The sequence below is a fragment of the Pristiophorus japonicus genome, chromosome 5, assembly GCF_044704955.1.
Source record: "Pristiophorus japonicus isolate sPriJap1 chromosome 5, sPriJap1.hap1, whole genome shotgun sequence".
NCBI classification, from domain to species: domain Eukaryota; kingdom Metazoa; phylum Chordata; class Chondrichthyes; family Pristiophoridae; genus Pristiophorus; species Pristiophorus japonicus.
In genome coordinates, this window is record NC_091981.1 from 161,137,466 (window position 1) to 161,164,541 (window position 27,076).

Sequence of the window (27,076 nt, forward strand, 5' to 3'; positions counted from 1 at the left end):
TGAAGTCAAGGTCACTCAGGACCTGCACCTTTATTACACAGCTCTCAAATGCCACACTTGCCTGAGACCTGTCTTTATATACCTGTGTGGAACAGGTATCCAGTGTCTCCTGCAAGTGCATCCCTGGTGGTAAGGTAAGCATGTGGTTACAGGTCATCTCTAGTTACAGTCATGTATAGCATGGTAAGATACAGTTGTGTACAGTAGTGTGAGATACATGACAGTGCTGCCTGCTGCACACCACTTGGCCCCGCTACTTCCTCAGAACCGAATCCAGGAAAGATTGATTCGGATGAGGAAGAGGTGGACGCAGGTTGAATGGACCTCTGAGTCCCCTGAGTCCCCTGACGGACCGCGTTGCGGTGTTGGAGCTGAGGGTGGATTCACTCTGGAGCATCCACGATGCTGAGAATGACGTGAGTAGCACATGTAGCGAGTTGGTCGTACCGCAGGGAAAGGGTCCACAGCCAGCTAGGGAATGGAAGACCAGCAGGAAGAGCAGTGCAAGGAAGGTATTGGAGGAGTCCCCTGTGGTCATCCCCCTGCAAAACAGATACACTGCTTTGAGTACTGTTGAGGGGTTGACTCATCAGGGGAGGGCAGCTGCAGCCAAGTTCATGGCACCGTGGCTGGCTCTGTTGCACAGGAGGGCAGGAAAAAGAGTGGGAGAGCGATAGTGATAGGGGATTCAATTGTAAGGGGAATAGATAGGCATTTCTGCGGCCGCAACCGAGACTCCAGGATGGTATGTTGCTTCCCTGGTGCAAGGGTCAAGGATGTCTTGGAGCAGGTGCAGGACATTCTAAAAAGGGAGGGAGAACAGCCAGTTGTCGTGGTGCACATTGGTACATAGGGAGTTTACTCCAAATACTTCTAACCTTCCTAAAGCTCAAAAGTATGTTCCAAATCCTGAAAGCTCCAGCTTCGAAGATTGGAAAGTGAATAGCTGTGAAATGATAGCTTTTATACCACTTTTGCAGCTGTCACCTATCCAGAGCAATGGAGAGTTGTTGAAAACCCAACCTACTTACCTGACGTGAAACTCGTGAAAAAATTGTAAAATGGTTAGTAGATGGTAAAATGCTGTTCAACTACCTTTAAACACCCTCTTAACTATTTCAATTGGCTCAACCGCCGCTTAGTACCAGGTTTGTAAAGCGTTGGCAGACCCGGCACTTGGGAAACTGACACGGAGGTGGGTTCAGAGCGGGATCCCGCCCACTGTCAATCTTTTAGATTTGACAACGGACCCGGCTCCAAAGAGTGACAAAATCCAGCCCTTTGTGCCCTCCTCACAGCTTACTGCCCCACCTAGCTTCGTATCATTAGCAAACTTGGATACATTACACTCAGCCCCTTCATCTAAGTCATTAAAATAGATTGTATATAGCTCAGACCCCAGTTATAGATGAGCCATAGCTTTCTTCAACTGATCACTGAAGCCATCTTATTTGGCTCACGCCTTGTCCGGAACTTCATCCCTCTCACTGGGCCCAAGTTTCGGGCCGCGCCTAGAACGGCGCAGCCCCGACCTGGACGCCCGTTTTACACGCCACAAAGTGCACCTAAAAAAAACTTCCAGATTCTCCGACTCCCTGCTGGTCCTCTGGCCCTCGGCGCGGCACAGCACGAGCTGTAGGGGGCGGAGCTAGGTCCCTGCGCTGAAAACAGTGCCGGGACCTCTGCACATGCGCGCTACAGTGGGCGCGCAAGTGCAGTAGCTTCAGGCGCCCAAAACTGTGTGGGAGGGGCCCGAAGCACGCAGCCCCTAGCCCTGGCTGAATGGCCTCACTAGGGCTGCGTGCATAAGGCTCCTCCCACGCCCAGCTCCTGCTTCCTCCGGACCGGACCCGACTTGATTCCCGCTCACACCGGACCGCCCCCCGACCCGACCTCCGCTTCCCCCGCTCCCGACCTTCCCCGACCGACCTCCGCTCCCGACCGATCTCCTCACCCCCCGACCGATCTCCCCCCTCCCCCGTCCCCCCGACCGATCTACCCCCCCCCCCCCCGACCGATCTCCGCCCCCCCTACCGACCGACCCCCCCCCCTTCGCCCCGACCCGCGCTCCCCCCGATCTGCGCTCCCGGACCCCGGTTCCGACGCCACCTACCTGTCAATCCGGTAAGTCTAAGCTCGAAGTCTTGGGCCCGGTCGGGCCCGGCCCGTTCAGCCTCCCTCTCCTTTCTCTCTCTCTCTCTCTCTCTCTCCCTTCTCTCTCCCTCTCTCTCTTCCCCCCTTCTCTCCCCCCTTCCCCTCCCTCCCTTCTCTTTCCGCCTCCCCACCCTCCCTCCCTTCTCTCACCCCCTCCTCCCTCCCTCCCTTCTCTTCCCCCCCTCTCCTCCCTCCTTTCTCACCCCCCCCTCCCTTCTCACCCCCCTCTCCCCTCCCTCCCTCCCTTCTCAACCCCCCCCCCTCCCCTCCCTCACTTGTCACCCCCCCTCCCCGCCCACCCCCTCTTCCCCACTCCACCACCCCTCCTCCCCTCCACCCCCCCCCATCCTCCCCCTCCCCTCCACCCCTCCACCCCTTGCTGTCAGAAACACAGACACTGACAGACAGAGAGTGAGAGACACACACAGACAGACAGACAGAGAGATAGAGACACTGACAGAGACACACTGGGTGGGGGAGCATCCCAGCACGCTGTTGGAGGGCTCCCGGTGCTGCAGTCGGTAAGTAGAAAATGTTTTATTTATTGATTTTTAAAAAAAAAAAAATTTCTTATTAATTTTCTTTGATTGGTTTATTGGTTGATTTATTGATGTTTTTATCATTTATTATTGAAGATGGCTCTTTATTTGTAAAACTGAAGTGTTTAATGTTTGTAAACTTCCCTTTAAACCCCCCTCCCCCCATTCCCTACGCCTGATTTGTAACCTATGCCTGATTTTCTAAAGTGTAGACAAGGTTTTTTCGAGCGTACAAAAATCTTCACTTACTCCATTCTAAGTTAGTTTGGAGTAAGTTTTCACTGCCGAGACTTTGAAAACAGGCATAAGTGGCCGGACATGCCCCCTTTTGAAAATAAAATTCTGTTCCAAAGTGAAACTGTTCTAACTGACTAGCACTGGAGAAAACTAAATGCCGAGAATTTGAATTTCTGAGATACTCCGTTCTACACCAGTTGCTCCAAAAAATCAGGAGCAACTGAGGCCGAAACTTGGGCCCACTGAGTCTGCAGTCAGGCTGAACCTACAGGCACAATCTCATAACCCTGTTTGACCCAGAACTCAGCTTCAATCCCCGCATCCTATCCGTCACTGCAACTTTTTTGCTTTCACTTCTGAACATTGCTCAGTTTCTCAATTGCCTCCAGAGCTCCATCCGACATAAATTGTAACTCGTCTAAAACTCTGCCACTCATATCCTGTCTTGCATTAAGTCCTGCTCATCTATCATCTCTGTCTTTGCAAACTTCCATTGGTTCTCCATTCCCAATGCCTTGAATTACAAATCTTTATCCTTATCTGCAAATTCCTCCATGCCCTCACTCCTATTTTCTGAACTGAATTTTTTATTCTTCCAAATCTGTTCTTGTCCTTTTGGTTCAGTTTGGTAGCACTTGTCTCTGAATCAGAAGGCTGTGTCTTCAAGCCACATTCCAGAATGTGAGCACCTAATCTAAGTTGACACTCCCAATACTGTTCTAAGGCAGTGCTGCATTATTAGAGGTGACATCTTTAAGATGAGATGTTAAACCGAGTCACTGTCTTACCTGTTCAGGTGAATATAACATATCCCATGGCACTCTTCGAAGCAGAGCAGACATTTTTCTCCATGCCCTTGCCAAACTGATCCCTCAACCACACCACAGAGAGTAGATTGACTAGTCATTTATCTTATTTGATGTTTGTGGGATCTTGCTGTGCTCAAATTGATTGATGTTTTCACCTACACTCTAAAAATAATTAATTGGATGTGCAGTGCTTTAGAATGTCTGGAGCATGTGTTAAAATGCTACATTAATGCATATTCCTGTTTTTTTTGTTTTACCTCACTCTTCTGCTCCCCATTTGATGGCAGAATTTTCAATCTACTTAGCTCCAAACATCGGGATTTTTTGCCTGAAACCTTGGCAGTCTCTCTTCCCACCCAAGAGCATTCTCCAAATCTACCACTTATGACCACTCTTTCAATCACCTCTCCTAACTTTTCTTCTGCGACTGCTTGGCATCTGTTTACACCTCTGTAAAGTGCCTTGGGATTTCCCCCCCACACCAAACACATAATATAAATGGTTGTGGTGGTTGTTAACATCTGTACAAATTGCCCTGAGAGATAAAGGAAAATAGTGGCTGAAAATGTTCTGAAGAAATTATTTGAGCAATTTGACTCTGTTTCATTGTGGTTGTTGGTTCCAGATTGCTGGTGTTGAAGACATTGGTATTTTTCAGCTCCTTGCTCATGAATGCATCTGGTTTTTTGATTGATCCAGAAATTGCTTCCCGTGGGCGGATGCCTCCGACCTGAAACATTTCTATGAATCTACCTGGTGGTCCCAGAGATTTGGAGACTTGCGGTCCTGGCCCTCTACGCAAAAGCCTTCGTAGACGCACACCTATCCCAGGAGCACAACGGTTTTGTACGCATCAATGGGATCATGTGGGCCGGCCCAACCTATCAGAACAGAGGGATCCGCATTCATACATATGATGAATGGGAATACCCCAAAAACACAGAAACACTGAAAATAACTTAAAAAATATCATATATTTCAAATTAATAAAAACAAAATTTAATTAATAATTTAAAACAAAAATTTAATTTTTTGAAAAATAAATTTACATATTTTAAAGGGTCTAAAAATAAACTTACGTTATTTAACAGGATTTTAAATGTTTACATTTTTGTTAATGTCTTTTTCTGTACTTTAAAAGTCTTATGCTGTTAAAAGTAGGTCTTACGCCTGCTTTTTTCAGTCGTAAGAATTTGAAAGACATTTGTTGGGCAGGAGTCGAGCAAATAGCCCACTCTCTGCCTGCGGAGGCCCTTTAGTTTCGAATGCGTGCGATCTGTCAGGATAACTTTTGACAGATCACAAGTGCGGAAACTTGAGGGGACCCCACGGGCGCATGTGCACCTCGTACGCGCCCGTGGGGAGCGTGATTTCAGGCCTATTGTTTTGCATCTAGTCATAAATGTTGTGGTTGTGCCAATCAGCGTTTTTAACTGAAAAGGCAGTGATTGTCAAGCCAATACGTTGCCCCTTAGAAACGCAATGCTTCTGAGGCCACATTTTTAGAAGTGACAACTTTGAGAGGTGTAATGTTATCGAGACACACCACAGATGTTAAAGTTGTAACTCATTCTTGCAGATGTATACAGGTGCATTGTGAATTGTTTCACAATGTAGTATTTAATGTACACACTATATATGAGAATTTAAAATCAATTAATTTCCAGTAGTTTTACAATTCACTACTTTTGTTCTGGAGCTATGGGAAAGTAGTAATTACTGTACGGATGGCACTACAATCTGAGTATTTTGTTTTAATTATATGTGTGAGGGTGGAATATAGAATTTTTCTCCAGACTTTCACTGTAATTTTGAAGTACAACTTGTAACTGAGTGAGGAACACTGCAGTTGGATTAATATCCTGAGGGAAAAGTTGAATATCTTGATGACGGAATGGATTAGGCGGTGGTCCGTCCAGCAGTCGTCCGCTCCTGTCATGGCGCGGGTGATGTGCACATCCTTGCGATCCCCGGCTCGAACGATGACGTAGTTGAGCAGGTGCCAGCGTTTGGAGTGAGGGTGTTACCACAATGCCTTGTACTTGTCCCTTTGGCGGAACAAGGTGTTGGTGATGACAAGGTCGTGTACTAGGCATTTTGTCAGGTGCAGGGTACCACTGGATTTGGTTTTCCCTGCCCCCTCTCTGCCAATCACATCTCCCCAGAGGTCTGTGCCCTTACCGACCCTGGCATTGAAGTCGCCGAGGAGGATCAGTTTGTCGTCCACAGGGACGCAGGGCAGGGATTGTTCAAGGCTGGAGTAAAAACCCTCTTTGGCTTCATCTGTTGCATCGCGTGTTGAGGCGTATGCACTGATAACTGTGACGCACTGATTCCGGGCAAGGGTGAGTCGGAGAGTCATGAGACGTTCGCTAATCCCGCAGGGGGAGTCTCTGAGGCGGTCGACCAGCTCATTCTTGATGGCGAAACCGATCCCGTGGAGGCAGCGTTCTTCCTTGGTTTGCCTTTCCAGAAGAAGGTGTAACCTCCAACTTGTTCCTTGAGCTGGCCTTCCCCTACCTGCCGGGTCTCGCTTAGCACAGCAATGTCGACATCGAAGCGTCTAAGTTCCTGGGCAACCATGGTGGTGTGGCGTTCCGGTCTATCGCTGTTGGAGTTGTCCATGAGGGTCCTGACGTTCCAGGTCCCGAACTTCATTTTGAAGGGTGGAAGATGCCTGTGCATCTTTTAATGTTGGGTGGCCGTTGCACAATGGCTACCACACGGGCTTAGCAGAGCAAGGTCTTGGTCTTAGTCCTGTGGCAAGGGATCCAAGACGAATATAACAGGATCTCTGTGTGGTGCTTGAGAGGATTTTTAGAATGGGAGGATGAGAAGTAAACTCATCAATTCAGATACTACTGGGATAAAAGATAGGAAACAGCTGTGAGCACAGAGCTGGGTGAGGACAAAGTTGGGCAAGGTGGCCATCAACCGGTCCAGACAGCGGGCGGTGGAGGGGGTCGTTCAGCCTGACTGCCTGCCATTCTTCCGTGGTTACATCCGAGCCAGGGTGTCCCTGGAGATGGAGCACGCGGTGTCCGCCGGTACGCTCACGGCCTTCCGCCAGAGGTGGGCGCCGGAGGGACTGGAGTGCATCATCACCCCCGGCAACCAAATTTTAATTTGATTCTTCAATGCTAAAAGTTTCATTTGATTGATCTGTCGGTTTTAGTAAAAAAAAGAAAAAAAAAGAGTTGGGTGAATCTGCTAAGTGGGGTGGCGATGGGAATTTGGTGAGAGTGGGAATTTACTAGTAAGTAGTGGGTGAGTAGTACAGATAGTGTGTTGTTATCAAACTGAAACTTAACCCAGTTTTCTTACTTTAAAACTTTTCTGTAAACAGAAAGTCAGTGGCAGTTAACAGTCAATCAGTTGTAAATATGTCCCTGACTAGCTGTTAATTATTGTGGTTGGCAGTTGACTGTCCAGGTGCAACTCGTGTGTTTCTAAAGGTATATGTTAGGGGACTGACAATTTGTACAGTCTTTTTTCTGTCCTTCTGCACCCGTGTCCTCTCGAGACTCCGCCCCCGATGCCTCCCACCCCAAACTGGAACCGGAAGTTGGGTCCTGAACACGTTCATTCTGAACTGAGCACATTGTCTGACTGAACGTCCAAAGCCTCCGACCGAACCCCGAACCTCCCGCTGAGTGGCGGGCGGCCAGTGGGAGGAGAGAGAGAGAGAAAGAGGGAGCTTGGGTGGGTGGGAGGTTGAGAGAGATAGAGAGTGGCCGGGGTGGGGGGGGGGGGGTTGTTGAGAGCAAGTACTGGGGGAAGGGGGAGGGAAAGAGAGAGCTTGGGGGGAAGAGAGAGCTTTGGCGGGGGGAGGTTGAGAGAGGGAGCCTGGGAGGAGCGGGGGAGGTGGAGAGAGATAGATATAGAGAGAGAGCTGGGGTGGGTGGGGGGGGGGGGTGTTGTGGAGAGAGATGGGGAGCGAGAGCTTGGGAGAGGGAGAGAGAGCCTTGGGCGAGGTGATGCGGTTGAGAGAGATAGACATGGCTGGGGGTTGGGGGGGCGGTTCAGAGAGATGGAGATTGTTGGGGGGGGGGTGGGAGGAGAGATTGCTGGGGGAGAGAGTACTGGGGGGGGAAGAGTTTGGGGGGTCGGGGGGGGGGAAGAGTTTGGGGGTTCTGGGGTGGGGGGGTGAAGAAAGCCAAGTGAAGGGGGGGGGAGAAAGAGAGATAGATAGAGAGAACTGGCAGGGAGGGGGAGAGAGAGAGAGAGAGAGAGAGAGACGGGTTTGTGGGGGGGGGATCGGAGGGGAGAGACGGAACTCAGGGAAGACAGATCATGTTCTTCCAGTGATTTCTCGGAAAGCTCGGTGCATGTGTTACATGGGACATCGTTGGAGTGGATGAAATCCAGAAGTCACGACACTGTCACTATTCACTTTATACCCAATAAAAAAACCTGTTAACAAGCTGCACACAATGTCCCATCTATGGCTGGTGGGGGGGAAGGGGGAAGGTATGAATTTGCGCTTGGGTAAGGGACTTTGGCCGGGGGAGGCAGCACTTGTGCTGGGGTAAGGGACTTTGGCTGGAACTTGGTGGCTTTTGGGGAGATCTATCCTCTGTGGCTTCTGAAGTCAAAATGGATCGAGTTACAATTCGCAAAGTCAGTGAGTGAGAACTTGGGCTGGGCAGTTCCAGTTACACATTCCAGAGAAACTTCAGGGTATGACTTATCCTCCAAGGGGACCAATCAGCAATAAGTCACGTGATAATGAGAGACAAGGCGGCCATTTTGGCGGTACAAATAGACACATCCATATATTAGAGGGATATCTATTGCGAGCGCAGCATTGGTGTTGACAGAATTGGGTAAATCTGCTAAACGGAGTAGCTTGCTGAACAACAACGGCCTGTGTGTGTGTGTGTGTGTGTGTGCGCCTTTAATGTAGTAAAATGTCCCAAGGCGTTTACAGGAGTGTTATAAAACAAAATTTGACACCAAGCCACATAAGGCGATATTAGGACAGTTGAGAGGTAGGTTTTAAGGAGCGTCTTAAAGGAGGAAAGAGAGGTGGAGAGGTTTAGGGAGGGAATTTCAGAACTTATAGCCTTGGCAGCTAAAGGCACGGCCACCAATGGTGGAGCGTTTGAAATCAGGTATGCTCAAGAGGTTAGAATTAGAGGAGCGCAGATATCTCGGAGGGCTGTGGGAAACGTTCCATAGAAGCTGGGCAGCCACACAGCTCTCTACCAGTGCCGTGCAGCCCGGGACCGGCTTTTCATATGTTAAAGTTTATGCGGAACTTGGTTGTGGGGCTGGAGGAGATTACATAGATAGGGAGGGGCGAGGCCATGAAGGGATTTGAAAACAAGGGTGAGAATTTTGAAATCGAGGTGTTGCTTAATCGGGAGCCAATGTAGGTCAGTGAGCACAGGGGGATGGGTGAACAGGATTTGGTGTGAGTTAAGTCACGGGCAGCAGAGTTTTGGATGACCTCAAGTTTACGGAGGATAGAACATGAGAAGCTGGCCAGGAGTGCATTGGACTAGTCAAATCTAGAGGTAACAAAGACATGGATGAAGGTTTTAGCAGCAGATGAGCTGCGGTAGGGACGGAGTCAGGTGATGTTCCAGACATGGAAATTGGTCTTAATGATGGTGCAGATATGAGGTTGGACCTCATTTTGGAGTCAAATATAACACCAAGGTTGTGAACAGTCTGGTTCAGCCTTAGACAGTTGCCAAGGAGAGGCATAGAGTCAGTGGCTAGGGACCGGAGCTTGTGGTGAGGACCGAAGACGTTGGCCCTGAAATTGCGGTTGTAGGCAATACATTTCCGCACCTACCTGCTGCTGTCCAAGCTCCGGAGAGTTCGAGTCTCGGGCTTCCATACGTACGGCAGTGGAATAGCACACAGATCCCAGGGATGCAGGCGGTTTGATGGGTCTCTTGGATCATGTGGGCCCAGCCTTCCAATTATGAAGAAGGATTCCATTACAGTCATTTCGGAATGGAATCCTCTACTGACATGCAATGGAATCCCCAAATTATTGAACAGTTTTGACAATTCCAATAAATATAAATGTTCTGAATTTCAATTTTATTCATAACTCCCTTCATTACACCAAATACAATAAAAATTTAATTTTTTGAAAAACAATTTTAACCATTTTAATCCGAGCCAATATTTGCATTGACTTATTTTAAATGTTTGTGCATTAATTTTTTATTAAATGTTTAATTTAAGATTTATAATAACCCTTACGCTGATCAAAGCAGGCCCTACACCTGTTATCAGTTGTAAGAGTTTCGTGGACAATTGCTGGGCAGTTGTCGGGCAAATAGCGAAACTGGTTCGCATGATCTGTCAAGGCGTACCTGGTTTTTCGCGCATGTGGAAACTCAGAAGTTGCGAGGCCTTTCTAAATGATTTATGATCGTATGCTGTCGAAGACATCAAAATTTCAGGACCAATGACTTTGGTGTTCCCAATATTTAGTTGGAGGAAATTTCAACGCATGCAGTACTGGATGTCGGGCAAGCAGTATGACAATTTAGGTATAATGGAGGGGTCAAGATAAGTGGTGATGAGGAAGAGCTGGGTGACATCAGCGTACATGTGGAACTGACTGTTTTTGGATGATGTTGCTGAAGGGCAGCATGTAGATGAGAAATAGGAGGGGGCCAAGATCCGTAGATCCTTGGGGGATACCAGAGGTAGCAGTGCAGGAGTGAGAAAAGAAGCCATTGCAGGTGATTCCCTGGCTACGATTATACAGATAAGAATAGAAACATAGAAAGATAGAAAATAGGTGCAGGAGTAGGCCATTCAGCCCTTCGAGCCTGCACTGCCATTCAATAAGATCATAGCTGATTATTCCTTCAGTACCCCTTTCCTGCTTTCTCTCCATACCCCTTGATCCCCTTAACCGTAAGGGCATATCTAACTCCCTCTTAAATATATCCAGTGAACTGGCACCAACAACTCTCTGCAGCAGGGAATTCCACAGGTTAACAACTCTCTGAGTGAAGAAGTTTCTCCTCATCTCAGTCCTAAATGGCCGACCTCTTATCCTAAGATTCTGGACTTCCCCAACATCGGGAACATTCTTCCCGCATCTATCCTGTCCAGTCCTGTCAGAATCTTATACGTTTCTATGAGATCCCCTCTCATCCTTCTAAACTCCAGTGACTAAAGGCCCAGTTGATCCAGTCTCTCCTCATATGACAGCCCAGCCATCCCTGGAATCAGTCTGGTGAACCTTCACTGCACTCCCTCAAAAGCAAGAACGTTCTTCCTCAGACTAGGAGACCAAAACTGAACACAATATTCCACGTGAGGCCTCACTAAGGCCCTGTACAGCTGCATTAAGACCTCCCTGCTTCTATATTCAAATCCCCTAGCTATGAAGGCCAACATACCATTTGCCTTCTTTGCCGCCTGCATGCCCACTTTCAGTTACTGATGAACCATGACACCCAGGTCTCGTTGCACCTCCCCTTTTCCTAATCTGCCGCCATTCAGATAATATTCTGCCTTCGTGCTTTTGCCCCCAAAGTGGATAACCTCACATTTATCCACATTATACTGTATCTGCCATGTATTTGCCCACTCACCTAACCTGTCCAAGTCACCCTGCAGCCTCTTAGCATCTTCCTCACAGCTCACACCGCCACCCAGTTTAGTGTAATCCGCAAACTTCAAGATATTAAACTCCATTCCTTCATCTAAATCGTTAATGTACATTGTTAAGAGCTGGGGTCCCAGCACTGAGCCCTGTGGCACTTCACTAGTCACTGCCTGCCATTCTGAAAAGGACCCGTTTATCCCGACTCTCTGATTCCTGTCTGCCAACTAGTTCCCTATCCACGTCAGAATATTACCCCCAATACCATGTGCTTTGATTTTGCACACCAATCTCTTGTGCGGGACCTTGTCAAAAGCCTTTTTGAAAGTCCAAATACACCACATCTACTGGTTCTCCCTTGTCCACTCTACTAGTTACATCCTCAAAAAATTCCAGAAGATTTGTCAAGCATGATTTCCCTTTCATAAATCCATGCTGACTTGGTCCGATCCTGTCGCTGCTTTCCAAATGCGCTGCTATTTCATCCCTAATGATTCATTCCAATATTTTCCCCACTATTGATGTCAGGCTAACCGGTCTGTAATTACCCGTTTTCTCTCCCTCCTTTTTTAAAAAGTGGTGTTACATTAGCTACCCTCCAGTCCATAGGAACTGATCCAGAGTCGATAGACTGTTGGAAAATGATCACCAATGCATCCACTATTTCTCGGGCCACTTCGTTGAGTACTCTGGAATGCAGACTATCAGGCCCCGGCGATTTATCAGACGTCAATTCCATCAATTTCCCTAACACAATTTCCCGCCTAATAAGGATATCCTTCAGTTCCTCCTTCTCACTAGACCCACTGTTCCCTAGTACCTTCGGAAGGTTATTTGTATCTTTCTTCGTGAAGACAGAACCTAAGTATTGGTTCAATTAGTCTGCCATTTCTTTGTTCCCCATTACAAATTCACCTGAATCCGACTGCAACTGACCTACGTTTGTCTTTACTAATCTTTTTCTCTTCACATATTTATCGAAGCTTTTGCAGTCAGTTTTTATATTCCCTGCAAGCTTCCTCTCATACTCTATTTTCCCCCTCCTAATTAAACCCTTTGTCCTCCTCTGCTGAATTCTAAATTTCTCCCAGTCCTCAGGTTTGTTGCTTTTTCTCGCCAATTTATATGCCTCTTCCTTGGCTTTAACACTATCCTTAATTTCCTTTGTTAGCCACAGTTGAGCCACCTTCCCGGTTTTATTTTTACTCCAGACAGGGATGAACAATTGCTGAAGTCCATCCATGTGATCTTTAAATCTTTGCCACTGCTTATCCACCGTCAACCCTTTGAGTAATCTTTGCCAGTCTATTCTAGCCAATTCACGGCTCATATCGTCGACGTTACCTATCCTTAAGTTCAGGACCCAAGTTTCTGAATTAACTTTGTCACTCTCCATCTTAATAAGGAATTCTACCATATTATGGTCACTTTTCCCCAAGGGGCCTCGCACAACAAGATTGCTAATTAGTCCCTTCTCATTACACATCACCCAGTCTAGGATGGCCAGCTCCCTGGTTGGTTCCTCGACATATTGGTCGATAAAACCATCCCTAATACATTCCAGGAAATCCTCCTCCACCGCATTGCTACCAGTTAGGTTAGCCCAATCAATATGTAGATTAAAGTCACCCATGATTACTGCTGTACCTTTATTGCACACATCCCTTATTTCTTGTTTGATGCTGTCCCCAACCTCACTACTACTATTTGGTGGTCTATAGACAACACCCACTAGCGTTTTCTGCCCTTTGGAATTCCGCAGCTCCATGCATACTGATTCCACATCATCCAGGCTAATGTCCTTCCTTACAATTGCATTGATTTCTTCTTTAACCAGCAACGCCACCCCGCCTCCTTTTCCTTTCTGTTTATCCTTCCTAAATGCTAAATGGAAGCAGGCGAGTTCAGTCCAACCAGCTGGAGGAGGGTGGAGTGGTCAACCATGTCAGTGGCTGCAGACAGGTTGAGAAGGATGAGGAGAGATAGTTTATCTTTGTCACATTCACATTCATTTGTGACTTTGATAAGAGCTGTTTCGGTACTATGGCAGGGGTGAAAACCTGATTGAGGGATTCAAACATGGAATTCCGGGAAAGATGGCATGGATTTGGGAGGCGACAACCTGTTTAACGACTTTGAACAGGAAAGGGAGATTGGAGATGGGGCGATAGTTTGCAAGGACGGAGGGGTCAAGGGTTGACTTTTTTGAGGAGCAAGGTGATGACAGCAGATTTAAGAAATACGAGCAGGAGTAGGCCATTTGGACCTTTGAGCCTGCTTCGCCATTCAGTGTCATGGCTGATCTGATCTTGGCCTCGACTCCACTTTTCTGCCCATTCCCCATGATCCTTGATTCTCCTATCATTCAAAAATCTGTGTCTCTCTACTTTAAATATATTCAATGACCCAACCTTAACAGCTCTCTGGAATACAGAAATCCAAAGATTCACGACCCTCTGAGAGAAGAAATTCCTCCTCATCTCCGTTTTAAATGGGTGACCCCTTATTCTGAAACTATGCCCCCTAGTTTTAGATTCCCCAATGAGAGGAAACGTCCTCTCTATATCTACCCCATCAAGCCCCCTCAGAACCTTATATGCTTCAATAAGATTACCTCTCATTATTCTAAACTCCAATGAGTATATATAAACTTCAATGAGGTTTGAAGGAGAGGGGGCCAGTACCCAAGGAGAGAGAACTGTTAACAATATCAGCTAACATGGGAGCCAGGAAGGGAAGTTGGGTGGCCAGCAGTTTAGTGGGTCGAAGGAGCAGGAGGTGGGACTTGTGGACAAGATAAGCTCGGAGAAGACATGAGGGGAGATAGGAGAGAAAGATGTGCATTCAGGACAAGGACAGGGGGGAACCTTAGAGGAAGTTTGGCCCGGTGGGCATGGGGAAGGGAGGGAAGTAATAGAGGCAGCTGATTGGATGGTCTCAATCTTCGTGACAAAGAACTCTATGAGGTCCTTGCATTTGTTGTTAGAGGTGAGGGTGGAGCAGACAGCGGAGAAGGGTTTAAGAAGATGGTTTGCAGTAGAGAAAAGAAGTCGTGGATTATCTTTGCATTCCAGGATGATCCTGGAATAGTGAGCAGTTTTGGCAGATGAGAGCAGGACCCGATAGTGCTTTATGTGGTCCAACCAGATCTGGCAGTGAATGGCTAAACCAGTTGTCCGCCATACCTGTTTAAGTCTGCGTTAAGGGAGTGGAGATGAGGGCCATACCAGGGGGAACGGTTAGGGTGAGAGAGAGTAATTGTTTTAATGGGGACTAGGGCATCAAAGATGGAGGTGATGGTGTGGTTAAGCAGAAAAGTTGTGGTGAATGGAGGGCCAAAGTCTGGACAGTTGGGATTTTGAAAGTGCAGTTGTAAGAGAGTCGGGAGAGAGTTTGCTCCAGGGGCGGACACAGAAGGAAGTAATGTTCGGAGGAGGAATGGGGATATAGGTGGAGAGCAATAGAAGGAAATGATTAGAGATGGCCTTATCTGTAATTGTCAAGATGGGAGTAGTGAGGCCAAATGCGATGGCAAGGTAAAGGGGATGGCCATGAATATGGGTTGAGAAGTTTACATGGAGGGAGAGATTAAAGGAGGATAGGAGGGCAGTGAACTCAGAGGAGAGAGAGCATGATGAATTGAGATGGGGGTTGAACGCATCGAGGATGAGAATTCGCCCGGTGCAGAGCCTGAGGGAGGAAAGCAGTGAAGGTATCGTGGTGAGAAAATGTTTATGGTACTTGGGCGGGCAGTAGAGAACAAAGATTTTAATGAGGTGAGAAGGGTGGAATAAGGTGAGATGTTCAAAGGAGGAGAAAGTGTCAGAGGGATAAGGGGACAGACCAAGGTATGATTTGGTGAGAAGAGCCACACTGCCACCGCAAATGTCTGGACGGGGCAAGTGGTGGAAGGTATAGCCAGGTGGGGAAGCTTGATTTAGGGGCAAGATATCATCACCCCTCAGCTAGATTTCCGTCAAAGCCATGATAATTTAATCATCCACAATAAGCTCATGGATGGCAAGTGCCTTGATCACAAGTGAATGGATTTTCTGGAGGGTGATGTGGAGAGGGTCGGTGACAGCTAACTCACGGCAGAGTCTACAGGGTCAGCACTGGGAGGGGTGAGTTGGACGGGGAGGAGATTGACAAGATTAGCCCCTTCCGGGTGTGCAGGAAGGGACAGTTGTGGTTGCTGCTCGTAAAGAAGCAGTGACAAGAGCCTCGATGGGCCCTTTGATGCCAAAAGAGGCGCAGAGGGAAGCTGTAGGCTTCTAAGGGAGTCAAGCCTGGGATGTCAGCAGGAGAGTAAGAAGGTCGAGGAGTACGGAAAGGTTAGGGTAGGGATTTGTGAGGGCAGAGTTCCTGAGAGGGGAGAACTGAAAAGAGGCATGACAACAGGAGAGAGGGGTCTAGGAAGGGTAAAGAGAAAAGAAATAAAAAAGGCGAAGAAAAAAAATGGAAAAGGAAGTGATGGGCTCGGGTCCGGAGCGACAGCCAAAATGCGCACGTGAATGGACACAGAAAACTCAAGTTACATTGGCCTGGTTATGCCACAGTTATTAGGATACATTTATCCTGGTAGTAAACGGGGAATAGATAGGAGGCAGTAGGAGGGAGTCTAGAGTCAATGAGAACAGAGAGCAGGCATAGTTGGGTGATGGGCAGTGCCGGTTTAAACTAGTTGAAACAGAGTGGCAACGGGAATTTGGTGAAAGTAGGAATTAGACTCAGAGGCAAAAGGAGGTGCTCAGTAATTTAAACCAAGTGGCAACAGTAAATAAGTAAATAATCAGAGTAATTAATTATATCTAAGGGGAGAGGATACCAACATTAAAAGGGATCCGAATTGTGTTAAATAAAAATCTGATTATACATAAATGAATAATAAATAGGATTTTTATAGCTCCTTTCACGACCTCAGGAAATCCCAAAGTTCGATACAGCCAATAAAGTACTTTTGAAGTATAGTCATTGTATTGTAGAAAACTAAATGAAGGATACTTAAACTAAAAACATATTTATTATATATTATTATATAAAACATAAATAGATAGACTATTAAGCAAACGATGGAACAACTGAACCCTTTGCCTGCAATTTCTGTGCCATGTGGGAACTAGTTTGCTCCATGTGTCCTCGATAATCACATGTTCATAAAGTACCTCCAAACTCAAGCTCTGGGGTTTCTCAGTTCGAGGAGTAGCTGGAGTCATTGCGGGCATCTGGGAGGCTGAGATGTTCCCGGAGCACACTTTCTAGGAGGTGGTCACCCCGCAGCTACACAGCGTCCAGGAGGAGTAAGTGGGCGGTCATCCGGTAGAATAGGAAGAGACAGGCAGTGCAGGAATCCTCCAGGAGCATGGTACTTTCAATACTGAATACCAGTGAGGGTGACGACACCTCGGGGGAGTGCAGTCTAGAGCACTTCCACGGCACCGTGGGGCAAATGACTGCACGGGGGCACAGCAAAGTATAGAAATGTGGTGTTCAAGGCGATTTGATAGTGAGGGGGGTAGACAGGTTTCTGCAACTAATTTGGAGTTTATGTTTTGGATAATGTATTATGTAATAACATAGCTGAGGTTTAAATTCATTAACTTTTGGTGTACATTTGGATTGAATTGATGGGCATCACCAACCAGACTGTATGGATCTGTCACTAAATTCTATAACAAGAAACATTTTATTTCAGAATTGCAAATGACAGTTGTTGGCAAACGACTGGATGCCAGATACGATTGGATAATGAAAAGCTGGAGGTCATTACCGTATATTCTCAGAGATGGTGGCGATGGGTGTAATATTTCCTCCGAAGTAAAAGGCGCCGTGGCTTTGGTCTCTGATGAAGGGAGCTGTTCGTACTTTACAAAGGTACTGCTTGAAATTATTTCTTCTTGTAAGATCCTTTATTGAGTGTGTTTGTGTTTCCAATTGTATCCCTGGGCACGAGGCAGGGCCTTTTGATTACTTTGAGTAACTCAAGATCCCCTTTTTAATGGAATAATAGTTAACTTGGCATTGAATGACATTAGCTGAGCAGAAATTCTGATAAATTTATGCCAGTAGATACAAATTATACCTTCCATGATTTATGGTAGCCTGTTAACTGATGTGTTGATTTGTCAAAAAAAATGAAGGCCAGTGGTAAAGATTACAAATTACAAATATGCAGGCATGGTATTGCAATGGTTAACTTCAGTTTTAATTATAGAACAGAATAACTTGTTCACAGAAGCAGTGCTGTAATTATAAATCTTTTATCAGAATAAAAATTCTATTTACATCTTTTTAATGGTAAAATAATTACAACTGTTGAAGATTTTGCCAATATCAAGTTCTGCTGACAGATTTGGGTCTCTTTAAACCTTCAAAAGAATATAAGAAATAGGAGCAGGAGTAGGCCATTTGGCCCCTCGAGCCTGCTCCGCCATTCACTAAGATCATGGCTGATCTGATCTTGGGCTCAGCTCCACTTCCCTGCCCGCTTCCCATAACCCTTCATTCCATTATCGCTGAAAAATCTGTCTATCTCCACCTTAAATATATTCAATGACTCAACCTCCGCAGCTCTCTGGGGCAGAGAATTCCACAGATTTACGACCCTCTGAGAGAAAAAATTCCTCCTCATATCAGTTCTTAAACTATGCCCTCTAGTTCTAGATTCCCCCACGAGTGGAAACATTCTCTCTGCACCTACCTTGTCGAGCCCCTCAGTATCTTATATGTTTTAATAAGATCACCTCTCATTCTTCTCAACTCGGACAGTCTGCATCTGGGCAGGACTGGAAACAATGACCGAGGGAGAGTATTTGTCAGTGCTGTTGGGGAGGGGTTAAACTAATATGGCAGGGGGATGGGAACCTATGCAGGGAGACAGAGGGAAGTACAATGGGTGCTGAAGCAAAAGATAGAAAGAAGAAAAGTAAAAGTGGAGGGCAGAGAAACCCAAGGCAAAAATTAAAAAGGGCCACATTACAGCAAAAGTCTAAAGGGACAAAGTGTGTTAAAAAGACAAGCCTGAAGGCTCTGCCTCAATGCGAGGAGTATTCGTAATAAGGTGGAAGAATTAACTGCGCAGGCAGCTATTAACGAATATGATATAATTGGGATTACGGAGACATGGTTCCAAGGTGACCAAGGCTGAGAACTCAACATCCAGGGGTATTCAACATTCAGGAAGGATAGACAGAAAGGAAAAGGAGGTGGGGTAGCGTTGCTGGTTAAAAAGGAAATTAACGCAATAGTAAGGAAGGACATTAGCTTGGATGATGTGGAATCTGTATGGGTAGAGCTGCGGAATACCAAAGGGCAGAAAACGCTAGTGGGAGTTGTGTACAGACCACTAAACAGTTGGGGACAGCATCAAACAAGAAATTAGGGATGCGTGCAATAAAGGTACAGCAGTTATCATGGGCGACTTTAATCTACATATAGATTGGGCTAACCAAACTGGTAGCAGTACGGTGGAGGAGGATTTCCTGGAGTATATTAGGGATGGTTTTCTAGACCAATATGTCGGGGAACCAACTAGAGGACTGGCCATCCTAGACTGGGTGATGTGTAACGAGAAAGGACTAATTAGCAATCGTGTTGTGCGAGGCCCCTTGGGGAAGAGTGACCATAATATGGTAGAATTCTTCATTAAGATGGAGAGTGACACAGTTAATTCAGAGACTAGGGTCCTGAACTTAAGGAAAGGTAACTTCGATGGTATAAGACGTGGATTGGCTAGAATATACTGGCGAATAATACTTAAAAGGTTGACGGTGGATAGGCAATGGCAAACATTTAAAGATTACATGGATGAACTTCAACAATTGTACATCCCTGTCTGGAGTAAAAATAAAACGGGGAAGGTGGCTAAACCGTGGCTAACAAGGGAAATTAAGGACAGTGTTAAATCCAAGGAAGAGGCATATCAATTGGCCAGAAAAAGCAGCAAACCTGAGGACTGGGAGCAATTTAGAATTCAGCAGAGGAGGACAAAGGGTTTAATTAGGAGGGGGGAAATAGAGTATGAGAGGAAGCTTGCTGGGAACATAAAAACTGACTGCAAAAGCTTCTATAGATATGTGACGAGAAAAAGATTAGTGAAGACAAACGTAGGTCACTTGCAGTCAGAATCAGGTGAATATATAATGGGGAACAAAGAAATGGCAGATCAATTGAACAAATATTTTGGTTCTGTCTTCACAAAGGAAGACACAAATAATCTTCCGGAAATACTGGGGGACCGAGGGACTAGCGAGAAGGAGGAACTGAAGGAAATCCTTATTAGTCGGGAAATTGTGTTCAGGAAATTGATGGGATTGAACACAGAAAAATCCCCAGGATCTGATAGTCTGCATCCCAGAGTACTTAACGAAGTGGCCCTAGAAATTGTGGATGCATTGGTGATCATTTTCTAACAGTCTATTGACTCTGGATCAGTTCTTATAGACTGGAGGGTAGCTAATGTAACACCACTTTTTAAAAAAGGAGGGAGAGAGAAAACGGGGAATAATAGACCGGTTAGCCTGACATCAGTAGTGGGGAAAATTTTGGAATTAATTATTAAAGATGAAATAGCAGCGCGTTTGGAAAGCAGTGACAGGATCGGTCCAAGTCAGCATGGATTTATGAAAGGGAAATCATGCTTGACAAATCTTCTAAAATTTTTTGAGGATGTAACTAGTAGAGTGGACAAGGGAGAACCAGTGGATGTGGTGTATTTGGACTTTCAAAAGGCTTTTGACAAGGTCCCGCACAAGAAATTGGTGTGCAAAATTAAAGCACATGGTATTGGGGGTAATGTATTGACGTGGATAGAGAACTGGTTGGCAGACAGGAATCAGAGAGTCGGGATAAACGGGTCCTTTTCAGAATGGCAGGCAGTGACTAGTGGAGTGCTGCAGGGCTCAGTGCTGGGACCCCAGCTATTTGCAATATACATCAATGATTTAGATGAAGGATTTGAGAATAATATCTCCAAGTTTGCAGATGACACTAAGCTGGGTGGCGGTGTGAGCTGTGAGGAGGATGCTCAGAGGCTGCAGGGTGACTTGGACAGGTTAGGTGAGTGGGCAAATGCATGGCAGATACAGTATAATGTGGATAAATGTGAGGTTATCCACTTTGGTGGTAAAAACATGAAGGTAGAATATTATCTGAATGGCGGAAGATTAGGAAAAGGGGAGGTGCAACGAGACCTGGGTGTCATGGTACATCAGTCATTGAAGGTTGGCATGCGGGTGCAGCACGCGGTGAAGAAGGCAAATGATATTTTGGCCTTCATAGCTAGGGGAATTGTGTATAGGAGTAGGGAGGTCTTACTGTAGCTGTACAGGGCCTTGGTGAGGCCTCACCTGGAATATTGTGTTCAGTTTTGGTCTCCTAATCTGAGGAAGGACATTCTTGCTATTGAGGGAGTGCAGCAAAGGTTCACCAGATTGATTCCCGGGATGGCAGGAGTGACATATGAGGAGAGATTGGATTGACTGGGCCTCTATTCACTGGAGTTTAGAAGAATGAGAGGGGATCTCAAAGAAACATATAAAATTCTGACGGGACTGGACAGGTTAGATGCAGGAAGAATGTTCCCGATGTTGAGGGAATCCAGAACCAGGGGTCATAGTCTAAGGATAAGAGGTGAGCCATTTAGGACCAAGATGAGGAGAAACTTCTTCACTCAGAGAATTGTTGATGCCAGTTCGTTAGATATGTTCAAGAGGGAGTTAGATATGGCCCTTACAGCTAAGGGGATCAAGGGGTATGGAGAAAAAGCAGGAAAGAGGTACTGAGGTAAATGATCAGCCATGAATGGAGGTGCAGGCTCGAAGGGCCGACTGGCCTATTCCTGCACCTATTTTCTATGTTTCTATGTTTCTAACTCCAATAAATATAGGCCCAACCAGCTCAACGTTCTTCAAAAGTCAACCCACTTCATCTCAGGAATCAACCGAGTGAACATTCTCTGAACTGCCTCCAATGCAATTATAGCCCATTTTGTAATCTCTCTCCATTTAAATATAAATTTGCTTTTTTATTTTTCCTACCAAAGTGGATAACCTCATACTTTCCCACATTATACTCCATCTGCCAAATGTTTGCCCACTCACTTAGCCTGTCTATATCTCTTTGCAGATTCTATATGTCCTCCTCACAACTTGCTTTCCCACCCATCTTTGTATTATCAGCAAACTTGGCTACATTACCCTCAGTCCCTTTAACCAAGTCATTAATATAGATTGTAAATAATTGAGACCCCAGCAACGATCCCTGTGGCACCCCACTAGTTACTGTTTGCCAACCGGAAAATGTCTCATTTATCCCAACTCTCTGTTTTCTGTTCGATAGCTAATCTTCTATCCATGCTAATATATTATTCCCAACCCCGTGAGCTCTTATCTTATGCAATAACCTTTTATGTGGCACCTTATCGAAGGGCTTCTGGAAATCCACCACATCCCCTGGTTCCTGCTTATCCACCCTGCTCGTTGCTTCCTCAAAGAACTGCAGCAAATTTGTCAAACATGATTTCCCTTTCATAAAACCATGCTGACTCTGCTTGACTGCATTATGATTTTCCAAATGTCTTGCTACTGCTTCCTTAATAATGGACTCCAGCAATTTCCCAATGAGAAATGTTAGGCTAACTGGTCTATAGTTTCCTGCTTTCTGTCTCCCTCCTTTTTTAAATAGGGGCGTTACATTTGCAGTTTTCCAATCTTCTGGGATCTCTCTAGACTCCAGGGAATTTTGGTAAATTACAACCAATGCATCCACTATCTCTGCAATCACTTCTTTTAAGATGCTAGGATGCAGGCCATCATATCCGGGGACTTGTCCACCTTTAGTCCCATTATATTACCGAGTACTTTTTCTTTACTGATAATTTTTTTAAGTTCCCCCCATCCCTGTAGCCCCTTGATTATCTACTGTTGGGATGTTTTTAGTGTCTTCTACCGTGAAGACCGATACAAAATAAGAACATAAGAACATAAGAACATAAGAAATAGGAGCAGGAGTAGGCCATTTGACGCCTTGAGCCTGCTCCTCCATTCAATAAGATCATGGCTGATCTGATCCTGGCCTCAGTTCCACTTCCCTGCCCGCTCCCCATAATCCTTGACTCCCTTATCATTCAAAAATCTGTCTATCTCCACCTTAAATATATTCAAAGGCCCAGCCTTCACAGCTCTCTGGGGTACAGAATTCTAAAGTTTCATGACCCTCTGAGAAAAGAAATTCCTCCTCATTTCTGTTTTAAATGGGCGACCCCTTATTCTGAAACTATGCCCCCTAGTTCTAGATTCCCCATGAGGGGAAACATCCTCTCTGCATCTACCCTGTCAAGCCCCCTCAGAATTGTACATGTTTCAATAAGGTCACCTCTCTTTCTTCTAAACTCCAATGAGTATAGGCCCAATCTGCTCAACCTTTCTTCATATGACAACTACTTCATCTCAGGAATCAACCTCGTGAACCTTCTCTGAACTGCCTCCACTGCAAGTATATCATTTCTTGAATAAGGAAACCAAAACTGTACGCACTACTCCAGGTGTGGTCTTACCAATGCCCTATACAGTTGGAGCAGGACTTCCCTACTTTTATACTCCATCCCCCTTGCAATAAAGGCCAACATTCCATTTGCCTTTCTGATTACTTACTGTACCTGCATGCTAACTTTTTGCGTTACATGTACAAGAATCCCCAGATCCCTCTGTACTACAGCATTTTGTAATTGCTCCTGATTTTAAATAATAATTTGCTTTTTTATTTTTCCTATCAAAGTGGATAACCTCACATTTTCCCACATTATACTCCATCTGCCAAATTTTTGCCTACTCACTCAGCCTGTCTTTATCCCTTTGTAGATTGTTTGCGTCTTCCTCACAACTTGCCTTCCCACCGATCTTTGTATCATCAGCATATTTGGCTACATTACACTCGATCTCTTCATCCAAGTCATTAATATAAATTGCAAATAGTTGAGGTCCCTACACTGATCCCTGTGGCACCCCACTAGTTACAGTTTGCCAACCTGAAAATGAACTATTTATCCCGACTCTGTTTTCTGTTAGTAAGCCAATCCTCTACGCTAATATATTACCCCCAACCCCATGAGCTCTTATCTTGTGTAGTAACCTTTTGTGTGGCACCTTATCGAATGCTTACTGGAAATCCAAATACACAACATCAACTGATTCCCCTTTGTCTACCCTGCTCGCTACATTCTCAAAGAACTCCAGCAAATTTGTCAAACATGATTTCCCTTTCATAAAACCATGCTGACTCTGCTTGACTGCATTATGATAATCTAAATGTCCTACTACTACTTCCGTAATGATGGACTCCAGCATTTTCCCAATGACAGATGTTAGGCTAACTGGTCTTCAGTTTCCTGCTTTCTGTCTTCCTGCTTTCTTAAATAGGGGTGTTATATTTGGGGTTTTCCAGTCCGCTGGGACCTCTCCAGAAATTAGAGAATTTTGGTAGATTACAACCAATGCATCCACTATCTCTGCAGCCACTTCTTTTAAGACCTTAGCATGCAGGCCATCAGGCCCAGGGGACTTGTCCACCTTTAGTCCCATTAGTTTGCCTAGTACTTTATCTCTAGTGATAGTGATTGTTTTAAGTTCTCCACCGCCCCCCACCCCCACCCAATAATAGCGCCTATCAATTATTGGGATGTTTTTAGTGTCATCTACCATGAAGACCGATACAAAATATTTGTTCAAATTCTCCGCCATTTCTCTGTTTCCCATTATTAATTCTCCAGTCATATCCTCTAAGGGACCAACGTTTACTTTAGCTACTCTCTTTTTATATATCTGTAGAAGCTCTTACTATCTGTTTTTATATTTCTTGCTAGTTTACTCTCGTATGCTATCTTTTCTGTATCATGTTTTTAGTCGTCCTTTGCTGGTTTCTAAAAATTTCCCAATCCTCTGGCCTTCCATTTTTCTTCACAACTTTGTATGCCTTTGTTTTCAATTTGATACCATCCTTTACTTCCTTAGTTAGCCACGGATGGTTCATCCTTCTCTTAGCATCCTTTTCTCACTGGAATAAATCTTTGCTGAGTTATGAAATATCTCCTTAAATATTTGCCACTGCTTTTCTACAGTCTTACCCTTTAATATATTTTCCTAGTCCTCTTTAACCAACTCTGCCTTCATACCTTTGTAATTACCTTTATTTAAGTACAGGACACTAGTTTGAGACCTAGCTTTCTCACCCTGAAACTGAATTTGAAATTCTACTATGCTATGATCACTCTTTCCAAGACGATCCTTCATTACAAGATCATTAATTAATTCAGACTCGTTACACATTACCAGATCTGAAATAGTCTGCTCCCTGGTTGGTTCCACAATGTATTGTTACAAGAAACCAACCCGCATACACTCTTATGAACTCTTCCTCAAGGCTACCTTGGCCAATTTGATTTGTCCAATCATTACGAAGATTAAAATCGCCCATGATTATTGCTGTACCTTTCTTACAAGCTTCCATTATGTCTTGATTTATACTCTGTGCTATAGAGTGGCTACTGTTTCGGGGCCTGTAGACCACTCCCACCAGTGACTTCTTTCTCTTATTATTTCTTATCTCCACCCAAACTGATTCTACATCTTGATCTTCTGAGCCAATATCATTTCTCAGTACTGCACTGAGCTACCCCACCTCCATTTCCTTTCTGCCTACCCATACGAAATGGCAATTACCCCTGAATATTTAGTTCACTTTGCAACCATGTCTCGGTAATGGCTTTCAGATCATACACATTTATTTCTATTTGTGCCATCAACTCATCTATCTTGTTACAAATGCTGCATGCGTTCAGATATAGAGCTTTTAATTTTGTCTTATGTGTATACTTGTCACACTCAAGTTATAATTATCCCTATCGCTACCATGCACTTTTGCCTTCTCCTTTCTCTTTGACTTTTTAAATTTCCTCTCACTGGATCAATCACCCCCACTATTTAGTTTAAAGCCCTATCTATAGCCCTAGTTATTCGATTCGCCAGGACACTGGCCCCAGCCTGGTTCAAGTGACGTCTGTCCTGACAGAACAACTCCTTCTTACCCCAGAACTGGTGCCAGTGCCCCATGAATTGAAACCCATTCCTCTCACACCAATCTTTGAGCCACCAGGGACTCGTGTCAGTGGGGTTGTTGCATTTTATCAGGGAGGCTTTGAGGGTGTCCTTGTAACGTTTCCTCTGCCCACCTTTGGCTCGTTTGCCGTGAAGGTGTTCCGAATAGAGCGCTTGCTTTGGGAGTCTCATGTCTGGCATGCGGACTATGTGGCCTGCCCAGCGGAGCTGATCCAATGTGATCAAGCTGACCAACCAATCACTCACCTGCTTTCCTGTGATGTCACACTTCAATTCTTTTTACTTCTTATACTCACAGGTCCATTGATGCTGTTTGGGCGGTCCTGCTACTCCGGCTGACTCACGCCCTTTGTAGTCTTTCCGACTCTCGCGGTGCTTGGTTCAAAATCTCTGCCATTTACTTGTTCCCCATTATTAATTCCCCAGACTCATCCTCTAAGGGACCAACATTTACTTTAGCTACCCTCTTCCTTTTTATATACCTTTAGAAGCTCTTACTCTGTTTTTATGTTTCTTGCTAGTTTACTCTCATAATCCATCTCTTTTTTTTTTAGTTGTCCTTTACTGTTTTTTTTAAATTCCCAATTCTCTGGCCTCCCACTAATCTTGGCAACATTGTATGCCATTGTTTTCAATTTGATATCATCCTTTACTTCCTTAGTTAGCCACGGATGGCTCTTCCTTCTCATAAAGTCTTTCCTTCTCACTGGAATATATTTTTGTTGAGAGTTATGAAATATCTCCTTAAATGTCCGCCACTGTTCATCAACTGTTACACTTTAATCTATTTTCCCAGTCCACTTTAGCCAACTCTGCCTTCATGCCTTTGTAATTGCCTTTATTTAAAATCAGAACATTGGTTTGAGATCCAATTTTCTCACCCTCCAACTAAATTTGAAATTCAACCATGCTATGGTCACTCTTTCCTGGAGGATCCTTTACTATGAGATAATTTCTTAATTCTGTCACATTACACAGTACCAGACCTAAGATAGCCTGCTCCCTGATTGGTTCCACAATGTACTGTTCAAGGAAACCATCCCGGCTACACTCTATAAACTCTTCCTCAAGGCTACCTTGGCCAATTTGATTTGTCCAATCAATATGAAGATTAAAATCGCCCATGATTATGGCCGTACCTTTCTTACAAGGCTCCATTATTTCTTGATTTATACTCAGTCCAACAGTGTAACTACTGTTAGGGGGCCTATAGACTACACCCACCAGTGATTTATTCCCCTTATTATTTCTTATCACCATCCAAACTGATTCTACATCTTGATCTTCTGAGCCAATATCATTTATCAGTACTGCACTGATCCCATCCTTTATTAACAGAGTTACCCTACCACCTCCTTTTCCTTTCTCCCTATTCTTTCGAATTGTCAAATACCCCTGAATATTCAGTTCCCAGCCTTGGTTACCTTGCAACCATGTCTCTGTAATGGCTATCAGATCATACCCATTTATATCTATTTGTACCATTAACTCATCTATCTTGTTATGAATGCTGCGTGCATTCAACTAAAGAGCTTTTAATTTTGTCTTTTTACCCTTTTTGCCTGCTTTGACCCCACTTTCTGATGCACTCTTATTTTTATACGTTCTGTCCCTTCCTATTACACTCTGGTTATCATTTGC

General features: G+C 45.1%; 1 protein-coding gene across 1 annotated transcript in view; it reads left to right on the forward strand.

Moving 5' to 3' along the window:
* Positions 1-27,076, forward strand: part of LOC139264118 (uncharacterized) — a 416,942-nt gene that overhangs the window by 79,854 nt on the left and 310,012 nt on the right. The window contains exon 4 of the mRNA XM_070880210.1: positions 17,020-17,198. Within this exon, the coding sequence (XP_070736311.1) occupies positions 17,020-17,198 (179 nt within the window). The remainder of the gene's footprint in view (positions 1-17,019; positions 17,199-27,076) is intronic.